The sequence below is a fragment of the Pogoniulus pusillus genome, chromosome 3 (assembly GCF_015220805.1).
Source record: "Pogoniulus pusillus isolate bPogPus1 chromosome 3, bPogPus1.pri, whole genome shotgun sequence".
In the NCBI taxonomy this organism is placed as follows: Eukaryota; Metazoa; Chordata; class Aves; order Piciformes; family Lybiidae; genus Pogoniulus; species Pogoniulus pusillus.
In genome coordinates, this window is record NC_087266.1 from 18,703,633 (window position 1) to 18,723,486 (window position 19,854).

The 19,854-nt window shown below is 43.4% G+C and overlaps 1 protein-coding gene across 4 annotated transcripts in view; it reads right to left on the reverse strand.

Annotated features, from left to right (window-relative positions):
• Nucleotides 1-19,854, reverse strand: part of ARHGAP20 (Rho GTPase activating protein 20) — a 77,861-nt gene that overhangs the window by 4,599 nt on the left and 53,408 nt on the right. For all 4 annotated transcript variants that reach the window (XM_064171328.1, XM_064171318.1, XM_064171337.1 and 1 more), the window contains 6 exons: nt 19,069-19,146; nt 12,410-12,476; nt 9,879-10,061; nt 4,999-5,177; nt 1,678-1,839; nt 199-308 (listed from right to left, as the gene is read on the reverse strand). In XM_064171328.1, coding sequence (XP_064027398.1) covers nt 199-308; nt 1,678-1,839; nt 4,999-5,177; nt 9,879-10,061; nt 12,410-12,476; nt 19,069-19,146 — 779 coding nt within the window. The remainder of the gene's footprint in view (nt 1-198; nt 309-1,677; nt 1,840-4,998; nt 5,178-9,878; nt 10,062-12,409; nt 12,477-19,068; nt 19,147-19,854) is intronic.

Sequence of the window (19,854 nt, forward strand, 5' to 3'; positions counted from 1 at the left end):
GCAGGAAAGCAGGACAAAAGAGAGGTAGAAAACCCTCTGAGGCAAACACGTAAGTATATGTTTGACTGCACTGTTGCATACTTTTAGTATCTATTTTTAAATACATGTAATTGTAAGTTCTATATTGAATATTTTGGATTCTGCATGCTGGGATATAAATTTCTTGGAAAAGAATACCAAGAATATAAGTAACTGTACCGTTGGATGCTTTTTATCTTCTCTTCATTGTTCCCTTGATCCATCACAGAGACCCACTTGTCACAGAGCTGAGACGACAAAATGCTGCCTGGGATGTTGCGAAGAAAATCCTTACAAAGAAGAAAGAACACATAACATGTGAACAGCTGTTCTGGAGCCCAGGAGGGAGTAGCAATGAGATATGCAAATACAAAAGGCTATATCAGTGGGACAGCAATAGTTGACAAGCATCTCGTTCCACACAGCAACCGAAATCAGCATAAAATCATCTGAGATAGAACACCTTGGATTGTACTAAAGGGAAAAATTCCTGCCCTTTCCTCACCCTTTCCTGTCAGATTAGAGGTATTTGGATGCCTCATGTGCTATTGATGAACTAAAAAAAATCTGCATTGGGAGCAGCTATTTTGATGCTGCATAATACCTGTCTCTACATTTCACTTAACTTTATCTGTAGACCTTGCTTCTTCTCCTTAGCTGACAAGCTCAAATACCTGCAGACTATAAGCATTCCAAGCCAGCCCAACCTTCCTTCCCCTAATCATCCCTTTTGCTAATGGAGTACTTACCCCAGTTATGGATAGTCTTGCTGCTTCCATTTCCTAATATCTCAACTATTGGCAGAAAAACTATTGCAACTTGAGGAGAAGCCCAAACTCTAGCTCTTCCCAAACAAGCTGGAGTAACGGAATCTATGATGCACATAACACATTTGCTCTTTCATGGTAACTCTCTGCTGTCATAAATGCTAAGCAACTGCCTCTCCCTGAAACTGTTACCATGAGGTAAGTATTGCACAGCAGCACTTTGCATGGGGTAGCTATCCTGCCCTAAAGGCACATTCTAAACCCACCAGAAGGAAAGTAATGGCGTCTCTCCCATGATAACCTATCACAGGCATGGTAGCAGAGGAATGGATTTCTGTAATAAAAATATCCCACCAAAGCACTGCTTGTTGGAGAACAGAGACTGATACTTCTTTCAAGCAAAAACTACACACACTGCACTAAAATGTGAAAAGAAATATGCTGATCCTCCCTGTAGCTGAAGTTTTACTGAAGGCTTGCATTGTTTTTAATGTACAAGTTTGCAAGAAAAGTTAATGCAAGGCAATGTTTTGGGTAGCAGCATATACTCGCTAGGATCTGTAGGGTATTACTGACAAGTGAGGGAACAGGTCTGCAAACCTGCCTTTCTAGTATTTAATTGGCTTTAAGCAGAAATTAAGAGAGTAACAGGACCAGGTTATAGCTGAGACCTCAAAAATGCTGGCAGCAATGAAAGCTGACAAGTCCTCCTCCCCATCCTAGTTCAGTGGTAGCCTCCTTTGGTGATCCTCACTATGTTAATGGGTCAGCTTCTTAATTTAGTCTACAAAGTTGTCTTTGGTCCTGTCCCTGGAGAAAAGTCCTACTTTTTTGTGTCCAAGAACTGCACTGCTATCACCTAAAAAGGAGTAAAGGAACATTCTTCACAAACCTTAAATAAAGATGCTGTCACAAATATGGATTCGCAGGCTAGGTCCACCTCAGCACCTGAATCAAGCTTCTCCTTCAGCTCTTTGCAGGTTTTTGCACTTCCAGAGCGTCTGAAAATACCCTCCGTGGAAGGGCCCTCTTGATAAAGGAGGGAAAGCATGTCCTAACAAAATGAAAAGAAAGAGGGGATTTCTCAGTAGTGTTTTCTATTTTTTAGTGCCATTAAAATGCAGCTTTGCCATAGGTAGAAACCTCTGAGTCCTGAAAAAGATCACAAATCAAACACAAGTTAAGGCTCACTCTTCAAGCCATGCCAAACTTCACAGCAAAGCTGTCGTCTCAGGCACTGATTTTGGAGACCATCCACAAACATGCTGTGTTGCCACTACTGAGCACTAATCTTCTGCATGATGTTCCAGTATCTGTGCAAGTTTTAGCCAAGTCATCTAAATACATAAACACCACGGTATGGAAACAGGTCCATCTAATCCAAAGATCTGTATCTATCAGCAGCCTCAGCCAGACATCACTTTGCAGGAAGATGTAAGACTCTCACTCCTCATTAGTGCTCAATATCATCACAAACCAGAGACAAAGACTTCTGATCCATGCCCAATGTCTGGGAAAAAAAAAAGAAGTTTTATCTAATTTGGGAAGTTTTTTAATATCTACACTTTTACAGCTGATATGGGTCAGATTTTTGTCCCCTTTGTTTCATCTGAGCGTTATCACACTCTGCAAGCAGCTCAGGGCTGTCAGCAGGACCTCCTCTGGGGCAAGGTAATCCCACTTAGGAGATTACCCAGAAGGGGCTAAAGCTTGTCTTGTGGCTCCTATGAAACCAATGAGGCTGCAAAGGAGCAAACACGTAGGCAGCTTACTACATGAGCTACTTGAAAGGGAAAACAAGCAAATTCTTGACTAGGTTTTAAAACTCCAGGAGGGCCTGCTTTCTTCTGCTAAACAGGAGAGGAAAGCAGCAGAAAAGGAAACACTGATATCAGAGACCTCTCTTGAGATAACATGTACATGGTATTTTCCAGTTGCTTAGTTGTCTGCTGTATCCTGTGGGTCATCTCTCAGACCTGAGTGGATCTGCATCTCTCAGACCAGCAGGATGCAGGTGGTCTTTGGTATTATGCACATAGACACAGTGGTCTGAGGGCCACATCATCAAAAGAGATGGCAAGAACACTGGGGAAGAACCTATCAACACTATTGTAACAGTAATGGCTAAGCAGTGGAATTTGGTGATTTTGCTAGTCTGGGCTGTAAGGCAGGTCTCTCTGACACAGAGCAGTACAAATAGGTCTAGTGGAAACTATTATTTTTACTGTCGTTCTTTAATGGTTCTTTCTTGCTCTTGTAGCAACTGAAAGTCAAGCACTCATGTAAGTGCAGTCACTTTGAAAGAGCACCTTCACGGCAGCAGGACTCATGGCAGCATTTCCCTTTTCTTTGCAGAGATTGAGGTCTGTATTCAAAAGGAGCTGAGTCTCACAGGATCTTAGCACAACAATAAATATTTTGAAAATATATTTGTGATTAAGTACCCACAAGACAAAACTGAGAAGCCCCTCTTAGAGTGATAAACCCAAGTAAAACTACACAATGAAGCTAATGGTGTAAGACAATTCAGTGTGGTAATGGCTTAAAAGAGAATCCTTCAGCTGTGAAAGCAAGCTTGAAACTCTGAAGCACAGATGTGCCTGCAGCATTCATCTTTTGTATTTCCCTTCTCTTGCAGGTAAATCCCACACAGCCCCTCAGATAAAGCATTCCATTCTCCAGAGATGCTGTATGAAATCAGAACTAAGTTATTTTTTATGGCATAATCAGAGTGCTTAAGATTCAAAGCACAAATCCTACAAAGCTGTAGAACCTCATCTTTTTTCAGGCAGAAATTTACTAATACTTATGTTTTGGAGTAATTTCTGAAATATAGCATTGGTTTATCTCTCAGGAAGAAGGTTCTTACTGATTTCAGCTCCAGAGGACTTATTTAAATAACAAAAATGTAAAAAATGCACACTTCACCCTCAGAAGAAAGTAACAAACCCACAGTATTAAAAGATCTGAAAAGTCCTGGTATGATTCACTATTTAGTGATAAAACAGCACATCAAGCACAAGCTTAGGAGACAAGTCATCTCTTCCTATAAACTGGTGTAACCCTGCTGATTTCAGTGGGGTTCTGGCAAGTTGTTACAGCTGAAAGTTGGGCTGTCAGGATAAGGGGCCCAACTCTGGGTGGCTCACTCCCACTCTGTAAACATTCCAATTATTGCATTGACAACAGGGCAGCCCTCTGTTTTGACCAAAAATGCTGCACATCTGCCTTAACTATGCCTAGGAATGGGCCCTAGGAAAACCTCTTTTATGTTCCTGGACTGGTTTTGAAGGCACCCACAGTACTAGTGCTCCCTCAGGACAGGACAGAAAGATGCTCCTGCAGCCTCTGCCTTCCCACCTAATTCTGCAGTGGCGCTGTCAGATCAGAAACCAGGAGCTGGAGTGCCTGCCTACCCCGGGATGCCTTCAAGAAAGTGCTCTGAAACTGTTTGCTGAAAAAAAAACACCTGTTTACTGAAGCACAGGTAGTATTTGTATGCATGTGTGGACTGCCTATGAAGGGAGCCTACAGGAGGGCTGGGAAGAGACTATTTACAAGCTCTGGTAATGACAGGAAGAGGAGTAATGGTTTTAAACTGGAAGAGGGGAGATTAAACTAGATGTTAGGAAAAAGTTTTTTACAGGGAGGGTGGTAAACCACTGGAATGGGTTGCCCAGAGAGGTTGTGGATGCTCCCTCCCTGGGGGTGTTCAAGACCAGGTTGGATGAGGCCTTGAGCAACCTGTTCTAGTGGGAGGTGTCCCTGCCTATGGCAGGGGTTGGAACTGGATGATCTTTGAGGACCCTTCCAAGCTAAACCATTCTATGATTCTATGACAATAGATGCTACATTTATGGATTTGGGGGTTTACAGAGATCTTGGGAGTGGCTTAAAAACTGCGTGTGAATGTGGCATTTATTCACACTGCATAAGTGAGGATTAGGGAACCAGCCTTGTAGCATGGACTATAAAGAAGAAATAGCCCAGGGCTGCTGACTGATCACATACATTTCTCAAACCATTTGTTATTACTCAGGCCTGACCACAGCATATGTTAAAAAACAACATGGTTCTCTTGCTGAGAACTACAAATGAGGTTTCTTTGCTTGGGCAATTTCAGTGTCCCATCTACAAAGCGTCCCCATGTTCTTATTCATGACACAAAGAAATTCCAACACTGTCAATAGATAGCTCTGAGCCTGGGACTCACCAAGAGGGGTTTGGGCAGGTTGTCATCCTCGCAGATGGCTGTTAGCAAGAGGCCAAAGAGCTTCCCAGGAGCAGCAGATGTTGAAGAGAGGGGTGCATTGTCCAAGTGAGTGCCTGGGCCACGCCAAAAAGCCCAATTTATGATAGATCTTTTCCTTTTAAATGACTTTTGGCTTAGGTCTGGGAAAAGAGAAAGGTGTTTATTAGAAGAAATGCACTTCGATTCTAATTCCAGTATTTGTTTTGTGGTGGTAGCTATGGTTTCAAAGGAAAAAATGTCATGAACTCAACCAGCTCTTGGCATCCTGTTCAGCCTAGTTCATCAAGCACATACCTGTGTATATGTGCAGAATGTGCTGCCTTACCCACGCTCTTAAGAGGACTACCAGACTCTGCACTGCACTGCTGGATCCCAGCATCAGCACTTATCTGCGAAGTGTGGGATGGCAAACCCCAGCCTGCTGACTTTGTACAGAGCTGAACTGTGCTAAATAACTTGCTGGCACATTAGCACCACTAATTGAAGCTCTTAGTTGTATAGGGAAGAAAAGACTCAAACTGGGATAGAAAAAGTTTTTTTTTTCACATGGCCTTTCTCAATATTAGCCAGTGTGAAGTCTTCTTAACAGCATAGGCTACTGCTAAGGGTCAGTTGAAAGTGTTTCTGATGAAAGTGCTATCTAGGGAAAACCTATTCTGTTACATTTTTCCTTTTCTAGATATTTTTGAAGCAAATCAGCTTTGAGTTAGCTGCTTGCCTACCTTAAGCACCTTTCTATTAGCTGTTTCTTCCACATCAACAAACATTTTACTTTCTGCTGTTACAGAGGGTAGAAGCAAGGATTATGGTATAATACCAGATTTTTCTCTCCTATGCTTTCCTACATTTGTTCTTTAGCCTAAAAAGTGATTTTCCTTATACGTCATTCCATTCTTGGGAATCATGCTCCCTTTGGGAATGGGTGGAAGTCATTTCATTAGAGGCTTATGGGATGAAAAGTTACAGTTTAATTCAAAATGTGAACGTATGAATGTGAGAGCCTGATGAAAAATTCTTTTCATAAAAATTAATATGGAGGGTATACATTTTAAGCAGTCCAAAGCTTTAAGAAATATAAACTTGGCAGCATCTAAGGTGTTATTTGATACATCATGTTTTGGGAGAACATAACTAACCTATAACTTTCAAAATGGCATTTTTTTTCTTTCAGCTGAGCTGAATATTAGCATACGAATATGGTTTGCTTCACCTGGAGTTCTATCCACATAATAGCAAATCCATATTGGTGCTTTTTTTTCCTGGCAACCATCAGTGGAAGTGAAAACTAAGAAAAGATGTGATTTTGGAGGAAAATGAATAGCAGAAGTGTGTGTGTGTGTGTGTGTGTGTGTGTGTGTGTGTGCGTGTGTGTGTAGGGGAAGAGCCTTAAAATTAGGAACTTGTTTTAGTCTCTTACTGTTTGCTACACGTGCCTTAAACAGACAGCATGGAAAAGGGTAAGTGTGATTAACTACAGCTCTCTCCTGGAACAGGAGGATGAGGATGCACACTTTCTTCTTTTTGAAGCTGTGTTTGACACTAGGAGGCCAGCCTTCTCTCAGCCATGACAGATGTCAATTATTGCTTTGTAGAAGTGCTTCCATAAAAAAATCAGGGTCTTGCTCCAGCCAGTTATTCGAAGCCAGACTCAAAACTAGGCAGTATTTCTTTGGTGGCAGTTCTCGCTCAGAGCTCACAGCAGCTGTCTATTCTGCTCACAGGGAATTCATAGGCAGTATGCTAGCCATGCAAGTGGCATTTCCTCTTCTTGCAAACTAATCAGAAACTTCTAGATAAAACCTCAGATCTATTTAACAACACAGGATCCTTTCAGATCAACCCCTTGACTGTCAAACAATTTTCAAAGATCTCCTGTCCACTAACTTGTTGAAATGTTGCTTTCTGTTTCAACAGACGATTAAATAATCACCTGGATTACAGATTAGCCACTGGCAGCAATCAGTTCTTGCAAGATAAACTTCAAGCAAATTGCTAATTACAATACTTTTTTAGACATATGCTCATGAGCACTACTTAATGGCTACGTGTAACTGGTAGGTGACCATTCTGGTTACATACTGAAATGCTGCAGGAGAAGCAACAGGAGTCCTTCAGCTCCTTCACACAGTAAACTCCTCTGGACTTTTTTAAACCACACTGCCAGAACAGGCGATGCAACTACACCACCACTGTTGGTGTCCACACAGCGACTGATTTGACGTGATGGTCGGTTGTCAGTTGTGCCTGCCTGTCAACACCTACAGCACAGTTGGTGCATGCTGGTACAGCTGGGCAGCTGTTCCTTGCTGTGTCTAGAAGAGACAGCATGGCCACTACAGCAGTATCTGTGCAGGGAAGCAACAGCACAGCATGTGGGCAGTGAAATGTGGGGTTATAGACTTTACTCCCTGTAACTTTGCCCTGTATGTGGTGGTAAACCTAGTGGTTACCTAATAACAACACAGATTCTTTCTTGCTGATCTGAATTGTAGAATCATAGAATGCTAGAGTTTGGAAGGGACCTCCAGGGATCATTGAGTCCAACGCCCTGCAAAGGAGGCCCACTTAGGACAGGTCACGCAGGAATGTGTCCAAGTGGGTTTTGAAGATCTCTGCAGAAGAAGACTCTACAACTTCTCTGGTCACCCTGTTCCAGTGCTTCGTCAACCTCACACTAAGAAAGTTTTTTCTCACATTGAGATGGAATTTCCTGTGGCTGAGTTTACGTCCATTGCCCCTCATCCTATCACTGGGTATCACTGAAAAGAGATTGTTATCCTTCTGACAGACAGATGCTTGTAGATACTGATAAGGTCCCCCCTCAGCCTTAAATATGAACTTGGCTTGCACAAAAGGTATCCTTTGACCCCACTTGGAGTACTATGTCCGGTTCTGGAGCCCCTACTACAGGAAAGAATGGACATGCTGGAGCATGTCCAGAAAAGGGCATGAGGATGATCAGAGGGCTGGAGCACCTCTCCTATGGAGACAGATTGAGGGAGTTAGGGATGTTCAATCTGGAGAAGAGAAGGCTCTGAGGAGATCTTATTGTGACCTTTCAGCATCTTAAGGGGGCCTACAAGAAAGTTGGGGAGGGACTTTTTAGGATGTGAGGTAGTGATAGGACTAGGGTGAATGGAGCAGAACTAGAAGTGGGCAGAATCAGATTGGCGGTTAGGAAAAGGTTTTTCACCACGGTGATGGTGAAATAGTGGAACAGGTTGCCCAGGGAGGTGGTGGAAGCCCTATCCCTGGAAGATTCTAAGGCCATGCTGTATGTGGCTCTGAGCAACCTAGTGTGAGGTGTCCCTGCCCATGGCAGGGGGGTTGGAACTGGATGATCTTCGAGGTCCCTTCCAACTTTGACAATTCTGTGATTTTTCCAAAACCAAAACGGGGGAGGAGTTAAGAAGAGCTCAATGACCAATGCGTACACAAGATAACCTGGTTTGCAAGCAGCCAGACCTACCAATCACTTTGAGAGTTTTTGTCTGATGAAAGCAGGAAGGCTGAAAGGACTGCAAGCCTCTTTCTCTCACTTAGCGCAGTCCCTGTGCATGACTTGCAGGATGCCCCAGGCTTCTGCTGCCCCAAAGCCAGCCTTGCTTTCCCTCCTGCAGCTTGCACAGCACCGCTGACAATACATCTGCATTAGAACTTTACAGGCCTGATTTGCATTTCTATTTTCTCTTGCCAGTCAACGTCAGCTGCCAAGTGGGGCCTGTAAACCTAATTACACCCCTTTGCTAGATTGCCTCATTCTTAAATTATGCCATGAAGTAATATATGATACAAATTACTGGAAAGGGGGGGGTGGGGGTGGTCAGGGAGGGGGGTGGGTGGGTGAAGGCATGTGGAAAGGAAATTAATTTATATAAAATGCAATCCATTTCCAGAGTAATTTGTAATAAGCACAGGTATGGCCTCACTGTATTTCATTTCTAAAAGTATTAGGAATGGATTCTATTCAGATGTTGTAGGATATCTTAGCTATTGAGGAGTGCACAGGATAACAGCGTGCACGTAATTTTTATTGTTATGAGGTCATCAGTGGTGAAGCAGGGATGAGTTCCTAATTGAGATGAGTATGCCAGTGTGTTAAGCACAACAAAAACGCATGAGCTACATCCTTGCCCTGCGAAGTTTCCAGTATAACGCCCCAGTCCTGTAAAGACCTCCTAATTTGTTTGACTCGTGAGCAGCAAGCAGTCATTGTGTCACTGACACCAGAGTGCAAGACAGAGAGCAGATGCTCATGCTTTTAGCATCAAAGGAAAAGGCAGAAGGAAATGTTACTGTCTTCATTTTACCCAGAGAACCAAAATAAAGGTGCATTTGCTCGCTTCATCTAGGTACTTGAGGACATGCCTAGGCTGCTTTGTCATGTGAGGGTCTCGGTGAAGGGGGGGTGTAGCAAATGTACCTTGTTGAGATAAAGAACGCTGCCAAATGCTGCATGGGAATTCTGTGCTGAATTCAAGCCTTGACTCCTGAATCCTAAAACCACTCTGCCTTGGTACAGAGCACAGCAAGGGCTGCAGAGAAATGCTCATCTAACAGACTTACAAAACAATTGCAGGGCAGAGATCTTGTACTTCTGCTGCGTTTAGAACAATCACTTGACAGGCAGCTTGTCAAAATGTGCCTTACAAAGATGACACATACACAACAGCACACTCAAATCAGGGAGAGCTACTCTGCAGCTGGAAGGTACATCTGCACGCTTCTCTCTGCATTCCACAGCCCCCACCTCCAAACCCAGCACTTCTGCTCTCTATAGCACAGCCAAGGAGGTAGCCTGGCTGTGGGTGAAGGATGCTGGGGTGAGAGGGGTGACATACCGTTCAGTTGCTGGCACACAGCCAGGCGGCTTGGCTTCAGCACAAACTGGCACTGCAGCTCCTGGGGCAGCTGCTCTGTCAAAAACGACCCCTGAAGCTGCCTAGGGCAGGCACAGTGCTTTGATCCGTGGGGCATGGCATCTCGAATGTGGCTCATTTTAATTCCAAAGGGAAATTCGTGCCCTGTTCAAAGAGAAATGAGAATAATCTGGGTTGGATTGACTGAAGACTTGCAAAACTCCATCTGCCTTGGAGGAAAAGCAGATTTTGCATGTGGGCCTGCATCTCTTTCTCTCTCACTGATCTCAGAATTGATGCATTTCTGCATATTTACACTGGCATAAAATCTTTAACTGGTGGATACAGAGTTACTGTGCTCAGTGTAAAGGGACAGAAAGGTAAAATCAGACCTACTAGAGACATATCACATAAAAACTCATCAGAGAAAAAAGCAGAATTAACTACTTCTGGATTCACTGTTTATTCTTTCCACAGCTTTACCTGTGACACTGAAATTTTAGGTACTGGTTGCTCGTATGGTTCTGGCAAGAAGCGAGATTTTTTGCTAAGCAAGCAAAACCAAAAAGCCCATTGTGAAAGTGATTTTCCCTCCTTCTTCATGCAACCACCACCAGCTCAGTCAAATGAGACACAATTATGGTTCCTGTCTGAGGCTGAAACAGGAAGGAAACGTTAATCACAGGGCTAATGTAAATGAGCTACACTTGGCACTAACCAGCACCTTTGGGGACTACACAGAGGCAATTTATTTCTGGAGGAGCTTTCAGAAACGCCACCAGCAAGATATTTTTTGGACTTGTTTAAAGACTTGGCAGTTGACATACATTGAATATGGGTGCGGACTTAAGAAGTCTTAGTTAACTTGCACTTAGACTTGAACACTGATAGGGGAAGAGATGTTATTTGAGGTTACAGGCAGAGTGAAGCCGAAGCAGAGTCAGATTCTGTGGAGCACAGTCAGACTCTGCCTCTGATGTCTACTGATGATAAAAGCTGGTTGCATCTGATACACATCTGTATAAATGTCAAAAGCAGTATCAGTTTTGTATGAAATTCCTCTTTTTGAAAGATTGTAACCCAAATTTACAGTGAGAGAGAGTCAGTCAATTAGAAAGGCCTTTCCCACTTCTGAATTCTCAGGTTCTAAATCTAAAACCATGGCTCTGATTTTACCTGAAGAAGCTACACATCATGGCTGGAAAGACAGTCTGGTATGTTTCAAAGACAAAAGAGTTTGAACTGGGTTTAAGGTGTAGAAATTGGACTTAGAATCATAGAATCAACCAGGTTGGAAGAGACCTCCAAGATCATCCAGGCCAACCTAGCACCCAGACCTATCCAGTCAACTAGATCATGGCACTGAGTGCCTCATCCAAGCTTTTCTTAAACACCTCCAGGGACAGTGCCTCCACCACCTCTCTGGGCAGCCCATTCCAATGCCAATCACTCTCTCTGGCAAGAACTTCCTCCTAACATCCAGCCTATACTTCTCCCGGCACAACTTGAGACTGTGTCCCCTTGTTCTGTTGCTGGTTGCCTGGGAGAAGAGGCCAACCCCCACCTGGCTACAATGCCCCTTCAGGTAGTTGTGGACAGCAATGAGGTCCCCTCTGAGCCTCCTCTTCTCCAGGCTAAACAACCCCAGCTCCCTCAGCCTCTCCTCATAGGCTTTGTGTTCCATGTTTTAAATATTAATGTTGTCTGACTCCAGCAATGCAGTTGTAGCTAAGGCTGCTTTAAGAAGAAATGTTAAGATTTACTGGGGATAGATTTGCAGGAGGAAAACAGAAAATCCACTCATTTTTCTTGTTCTAGTCATCTGTGAGCTCTTACATAGCACAAGTAATGCTGGGCTTCTACAAGGAAAGGTTCTTAATAACAAGAAGGGATTTTTTTTCTCAGTGAAGCGTGGGCCAAAATCAAATCACTTCATCCAATCACTTCTGAGCTTTGGGTTGATTCCTGGAGAGGAAATGTTTTAAAAAGCATTTTAGATAGTGAGTAAGTGATAATTTGCTCCTAATCAGAGGGGTGCTGTCAAGCCAGTTAGAGAAAAACAGGACTGAAAAAGAACTCTTGAATCAGTTAACTCAAGTTGTGGAGGAACAGAACATTTCTCAAAACTCTGCTGAGTTTTGCTGAGGAGGGGAATAAATAATGCTATGGAAGTGTAGGAAGAAATATGGTAAAGCTGGACTGGCTCCAGGAGAGGAGGTGAGTGGAGAGGCTGACTGTAGAAAGGCTGAGGCTCATGCAGCAAAACTGGGGCAGAAATAAATGAACTTTTGCAACCTCTTAGTGACACAAGCAGACAATTGCTCTTCAAAACAAAGGATCAGCATCTGACTAGCTCCCCAAATAGACAAACTTGCGTGACAGGGAAGTAAGAGAAAATGGGGAAAACAAAGCAAAGAAAAGAGGAAACTGTTCAGTCTTCTCTGTATTTCTTGCTTCCTTCAGCACTAAAAACTAAGGGAATGTCTAAACATGAAACCATGCCAGGAACTTACCAATAAGAGGGTAAGGAGCATCTTCTCTTCCTGAAATCACCCACAGCTTGTAGTCTTTTTCAGAGCCCTATAAAACAATAGTAAGAATAAGTTTGGCAGTCATTAAGAACATGTTTGTAATAGGTTTCTTACATTATAAGGATAATTTGTGCATTTTCAGCAGGGCCAAAGGAACTCCTTTTACTTTTGCAGCACAGAAATTTGCCACTAGCAAAGCTTCTGAACTGTGTCTGTCATGTGCAATGTAGTCTGTGTGACCAGGGTCCATCTCTGAGCAGTGAGAGGGGCTGGAGCCTGTCATTTCTCAAGGAAAAAAGGGGAAATTTGGCCCAGTTCTTTCACTGCTCTTGGAAGCAGAGGGATAGAGGTCACAGCCTGCTAGGACTTAGGACTGCTGTTGAGTCCTAAGCCAACAGCCATACCAGCCCTCCTGAGTCAGTCCCCAGGTTGTGTGCCTCCCACACCCAGGGGGCTGGAAATGAGACAGTACACAGCATGGAGAGGCCCTCTGGCCCCAGGTGCTGCTCCTGGCCCCCAGCAAGTCTGTGTCTCACTTCTCCCCACCAGCAATAAGCATGACCCAGGAGAGACAGGTCTGATCCCCCAGAGCAATTACAGATAAGTAGCACAAAGCAGAGGCCTGCTGCAGAGCCTGTGGCAGACAGCAGACAGCTCAGGTGAGCTAAGCTGACCCTTCAGCTCTGTCCTGAGTACCAGGGCAATTGCAGCTTCTGGGATGTGCTCGGGCACACAGGCATCCACACTCTCACACTTGAGACCTCTGCTCCATCATCTCCCCAGCTCCTCTACAACCCCTGCAAGCAGAAGCTCAGGCTCACCAACCAACATCATCCTGTACCCTGCACTGGACAGCAGGGCAGGTGCACCTTTGCCTGAGACCTGAGACCGTGTTGATGATGCCAAGGCAAGGATGACACTCGATGGGCTCCTGCCACTAAACGCTGCCCCAGAATCTCCTCGTAGGCCTGCCACCAGCCCTTTTGTGTGGAAGGGCTTGGGAGCACTGGATGGTGCTTTAAGATTTCTGAGTCCTCTTTTAAAATTTACAGTGGAAAAGAAAAATTTACATCAGTGGAGACAATTTCTAGAGGACTGAAAAATCTGAACATCATTGGGAAAAGCTGCTGATTTGAAAGCAAGTTCTAAACATTGCTTTTAGTGTAAATGTACAAGTCCATAATGCAGTTTAACTGAAGAATCATAGAATCATAGAATCAATCAGGTTGGAAGAGACCCCCAAGATCATCCAGTCCAACCCATCCCTCAGCCCTAGCCTGTCAACTAGAGCATGGCATTGAGTGTCTCATCCACTACTGCAGATATGATGGTGAGACAACAGAAATAGGAAGAATGACCTTTGATATAAATCAATCTGTGGACAAAAGGATACATGCAAATGGATACACACACTGCATGACAAGTTATCTACCACACTTCAAATCCCTTTTTAGTGACACAGTTAAATCAGAACAGCTAAAACCCAGGAGTTTTCTGGCTATAAAAATTTACTAATACTTCATAACAGTACTTATTTAGCTCTAAAATCCAACCCTACCTGCTTTTAAATACATTTATCTTGCATTGTCTGGACCTTCATCCAGTGTCCCTAAAGTTCTTGAGACTCTTGGACTAGATCTCCAGAGGTTCCTTCCAACCCCTACCATCTGTGATTCTGTGATTCTTTCTCCTTGCTGTACACACCCGGTGTAATGCTGATACACCCAAAAAAGCGTTTGCAGTTTGCTTTCTGACTGGCAGAGCTTTCTGGCCCATATTAGCACTGCTGTCAAGTTAGCTAGCAGGGGGCAGAAGGAAAATAAATAGGCTTTGGAGACATCTCTGATGCCTCAGGGCAAGCAGCCAGGCACAAATAAATACAGCTGAGGAGCACAAGAAAGAGTATTTACTTTTCCTTTTAAACATACATATGAAAGGGTTTGTTGCTGGGAAGGAGAATCAGGGGAAGCGTTAGTAAGGGCAGCTCCAGGAGGCAGACTGCTCATCTCTTGATTGCAACTACACTGGCTTCATGAGGCCATTTGTCAGTATAAATGCAACTGTCTCAGAAAAATCAGCAAGTGAACTCACAACGCTGGGAAACCCAAGGCCCTTCCTTTCTGCCTTTCTGATAATTTGGAACAGATGATCATTGCCATTTTGTATGAACTAGTTGTCATTTTACCAGAGAAACCACAGAGGGGAAAAACCCTGATGTGTTAAACCAGAGTGAACTCGGCCACAGTAATAGCCCCATTAATCACACAACATGTGAAATGTAGCTTCTATAATTGCCATTGACAAGTCAGAGAGCTCCTTTCCAGTGGTTCTCTCTGGACATAAATAACAAACCTCAAGATGGCACATAAGGAAAAGCTTTCTCACAGTCAGAACAATCCTTTGTGCAGGTTGGGTGTTTGACTGATACCCAAGCTACAGCTTTATTTATTTGGTTTGCTTGGGTTTAATGCTAATCTTACAATATCCCTCTCCTGAAAAAGGTTTTATGCTATGAGGAGGCAGTGAAAAAATGTAGTGTATTACTTGGGCAAATAATTGATGCAGGCAAGATTTACATTTTTTCAGATAACTTTCATTCTTTTTTTCTACTTGGAATTAAAATGTGAAGAGGGGGAAAGGGTTGATTGTGATAAATGCAAGAGAACACAAGGCTGAAACCTAACCAGCTCCTCCTCCTGCTCATCTCAAACAAAATGCTCTCCTGTAATACTACCATTTTGCTGTGTTTTTCTCTGTACACAAAATGAAGAGATGCAAATTACAGCCATAAGATGGGTAAAAAATGAAGCACATCATAATGAAGACTTGCAGTTATAATAAATAAAGATAATAATAAAGATTTGCATAATAAAGATTTGCAGTCGTAATACAGTATAGTCTCTTCATATCTGGCACAAACTAGGGAACACAATGTGCAATTAAAATCCTGTTTTAACTTGCACCTTATCCCTTTCACTTTGCAATCCCTCCATCAACCCCAGGAGCTACTGTAGTTGGACAGAGTGCTGGATCTTGAGCTCGGGCCACAGCCCCAGCCCTGGTGTAAATGGGATGTTTAAAACACACAAAAAAAGGGCTAAACAGAAATTTCTGTGCCTAAGAAATACCAAGCTAACAGAACAGGCCCCTGGATGCTTGAAAAGCCTGTGAAAATGAAGGATAATGAGTGCTAGGGAATGCAAATTCCAAGATAAATCCAACTTTTGCTCTCCAGAAGCCCCAGGAAGCACAAGAGTGGCGTTTTGTCTGCACTTCACTCTTCACACTGACCGCTGTGGTAAGGAAAGAGTTGTCATATTCCATGCCTTGAGATCAACACATGCATCAGTGAGACCTTTTTAACAATCTTGTTACCCAAACATCAGCCTGACAGTCCAGTTAAAAAGCTGTCATCCAGAAGCTTCTATGACCACTGGTGACAGTTGGAGCCATATTGTGAAATAATGAGAGAAACAGAATGAAGGAGACAGAATTCTTGTGCCTAACACTGATTTGTTACTACACCTGAGGCATACCAGATATACCTTGTCTGCTTTAGAGCAAAGGGAGCCAGCTGAGGCAGTACTTGATCTACTAGCAGTTGCTACATCTCCTTGGTGAACTGCCCTGCACTATTGCATCATGACTGATGCACTGCAGTCTAGACAAGTGGCTTGTGCAGTGGGTGGGGAAGTGGCTGACAGGCCACACCCAGAGGGTGGTGGTAAATAAGACTTTTTTTAACTTTTTTAAAGTTTTAAACCTTTTTCAAACTTCCCAAACTCTTTACCATCACTACTGGGCCCCAGGCCTTGGGAACAAAAATAAAGGCTGATGCAGACACAGACTCACTGCCAATGAAGAAGGAGTGGGTATGTGAACTCTCACAGGAGTTTGATCCCTACAAATCGATGGGCACAGATATTACCTCCCCAAGAGTGTTAAGAGAGCTGGCTGACGTTGTTGTGAGACTGCTCTCCTTAACCTTGGAGAAGTCATGGAGATCTGGGGACTTCACAGACCAGAAGAGAAGAAAACTAATGTCACCCTTATTACAAGAAGGGCTTAAAGGAGGACCCAAGGAATTATAGGCCCATCAGTCTTACCTCAGTCCCTGGGAAAGTTATGGAATGAATCCTTCTGTGAGCTATCACAAGTCAGATGAAGTCAAACAATTGACAGAAGCCAGCATGGGTTCATCGTTGGCAAACAGTGCTTGACAAACCTGATCACCTTCTATGACAAAGTGACATAGCAACCTGGGACAAACAGTAGACATTCTCCACAGCCACCTCCCAGAGAAATTGATGTGTTATGGTCTAGACAAGTGGTCTGTGTAGTGGGTGGGGAACTGGCTGACAGGTAGCACCCAGAAGGTGGAGGTGAATAGATCATTTTCAAACTGTCAACCTGTCAAAAGCAGGTTCCCCAGGGACAAATATTGGGCCAAAAACTTTTTAACGTCTTCACATGTGATCTCGCTGATGGGATCAAGCTTACCCATGTCTGCTGATGATACCAAACTGAGTGGGGAAGTGGATGTTCAGAGGTGATCGGAGAGCTGGAGCACCTCTCCTATGAGGAGAGACTGAGGGAGTTGGGGCTGTTCAGTCTGGAGAGGAGAAGGCTCCAAGGTGACCTTATTGTGGCCTTTCAGTATCTAAATGGGGGCCTACAAGAAAGCTGGGGGATGATTTTTCAGGATGTCAGGTAGTGATAGAACCAGGGGGAATGGAACAAAGATAGAAATGGGTAGATTCAGACTGGATGTTAGGAAGAAGTTCTTCACCATGAGGGTGGTGAGACCCTGGAATGGGTTGGCCAGGGAGGTGGTTAAAGCCTCATCCACAGAGGTGTTTAAGGCCAGGCTGGATGAGGCTCTAGTCCGCCTGATACAGTATGAGGTGTCCCTGCCCATGGCAGGGGGGATGGAACTAAATGATCCTTGTGGTGCCTTCCAACCCTGACTGATTCTATGATTCTGTGTTTTGGAAGGGAGAGTCACCCGCAGGAAAACCTGGATAGGCTGAAAGTGTGGGCTAACAAGAACCTGATGAACTTCAATCTGATGAAGTTCAACAAGGACGAGTGTAAGGTGACCTGGGGAAACATAATCCAGAAGTGCAGCACAGATTGAGATTTGCCTGGCTGGCGAGCAGCACTGTGGGGACTTGGGGTCCTGGTGCACAACAAGCTCAACCTAAGTAAACTGTGCTACTGCAGCAAAGAAAGCCAACAGGATTCTGGGCTGCAGCAACAAGGCACACCACCAGCAGAATTAAAGAAATCATTATCCCACTCCACTCAGCATTTGTCAGCCCACACCTGCAACACTGTGCTCAGATTTGGTCCCTGCTATATAAAAACCACATGGATGGGCTGAAGAGGATCTGGAGAGGGGCCACAAAGATGATCAAAGGACTTGAAAGCCTGTCCTACGAGAAGAGGCTGAGAGAATTCTGTTTGTTCAGCCTTGAGAAAAGAAGGATTAAGGGAAACTTTATCACCATGTCCCAGTACTTAAAGGGTAGCTATGAAGAAGATGGAGACTTCCATTTTACAAGGAGTCACATGGTGCAAGTCATTCCTAGGGAGATTCCTAATGGAAGAGGAAACATTTTCATAATGAGATCAATCAACCAGTGGAATAATCACTCCAGAGAAGTGGGATTCACCAGCATTGGATGCTTCTCAAGATTCAGCTGGACAGGGTGCTGGGCCATTTTACCTAGAAAATGCTTTTGCAAAGGAAGATTGGACCAGATGATTCTTGAGCCTCCCTCCAACCTGGTATTCAATGATTCTATGAAGTCTCTTAAAAGCCTTTGTCCAAAACAGTTGCTTAAATTGCTTTAATGGAGTACATTTAGATTCTGTGCAATCAGTCAGTTACACTGAGTGCATTCAGATTCTGTGCATCAGCCAGCTACATTCACATCACACATTACACTAAGGGTCCATGAATATTTAGAGTGTCTGATTTGGACACCTGAGAGCAGTGCTTGAATTTGTAATCTAGGGAAACATGTGATCATGCAGGTTTGCAGGTTTTGAAACCAACTAACAAGCAGGTCAGTAGGTTTCCTCTTCACACTTAAGCATGCAAAAGGCGCTGAATCAAACTCTCATTTCTTGTGTCAAGATATCTCCTCTCAGGCATCAGAAAAACAGATTCAAAAGCAACTTCAAATGTAGGAGGAAATTCTTCACAGAGAGAGTGATTTGCCATTGGAATGGGCTGCCCAGGGAGGTGATGGAGGCACCGTCCCTGGAGGTCTGCAAGAAAAGACTGGATGGAGCACTTAGTGCCATGGTCTGGTTGACTGGATAGGTCTGGGTGCTAGGTTGGCCTGGATGATCTTGGAGGTCTCTTCCAACCTGGTTGATTCTATGATTCTATGATTCTATGTGGTGGATCCCTTACGAGGATAAGAGACTTACTCAAAACCTCTAAGGCACTTGATGATCTCTGGAGGTCTACATATTAACAAGGCACTTTTGCTTCATTTCAACAATACTGAATTGCTATGAAAAGGGATGTATTTAATTTTTTATCCTCAAACTTGAAAAAAGTGCAAGACACAATTTGTTTGCTAAAAATGACTACAAGAAGACTCATTAAAACTGGTCCAAAGACTTACATTAATTCCCAGCTGCTGCAGGGCCATCAGAATCACATCGTTTGCTGTATCAACATTGGTTACACTTAGAGTTTTTGACTGTGAACAGAAAAAAAAGAAGAAAGGGAAATGGGCATTAAAATTGTGTATTTGCAAAGAGTATCTGAAGTTCAATTCAGCATAATTGATTGCTGGGAAATTTGAGAGCACCCTGTTAAAATTTTACTTGAGAAATCAGTTATATTATATAGATAAAGACCCAGCTGTCTGAGGCCAAGGGTTTGATCCCTCTATTTTGCCACACACTTTCTGTATTTCCTCCCTGCTTCCCCAACAGCTCCATCAGAAAGGACAGTGTCATGATTTCTGGATTTCCAGAGACAAGACCTCCACATTAAAATATGCAAAAAAAAATCACAGCCACTAATTGCACTTTATACACCAGAGAAAAGAAAAGCAATAGTTTAATTTAAAACCATGCAAGTCTTATTTGGAATAAAAAAACAAGAAACATTCCAGTGATGTGTTTTTTAAAGTGGATTAATTGTTTCATATCAATTGTTAATAATTTCTATCCTTTTCTACTGAGAATATCCCTGGTCAGAAAATACCACAAACAGGCTCTTAATGTCTGTATCCTTTGTCACATTCTATATAGATTTTGCAAAGCTTGATATAGCTTGGTGCCAGAATCACTTCTTTTTGGTAGTCTTTCATCCAGTTACAGCACTCTCTCTCCAGCATCTTCCAGAATCTACTGATCAGCAGTATGGAAAAGCAAGTGCCAGCAGAAACACCACTTTTTAA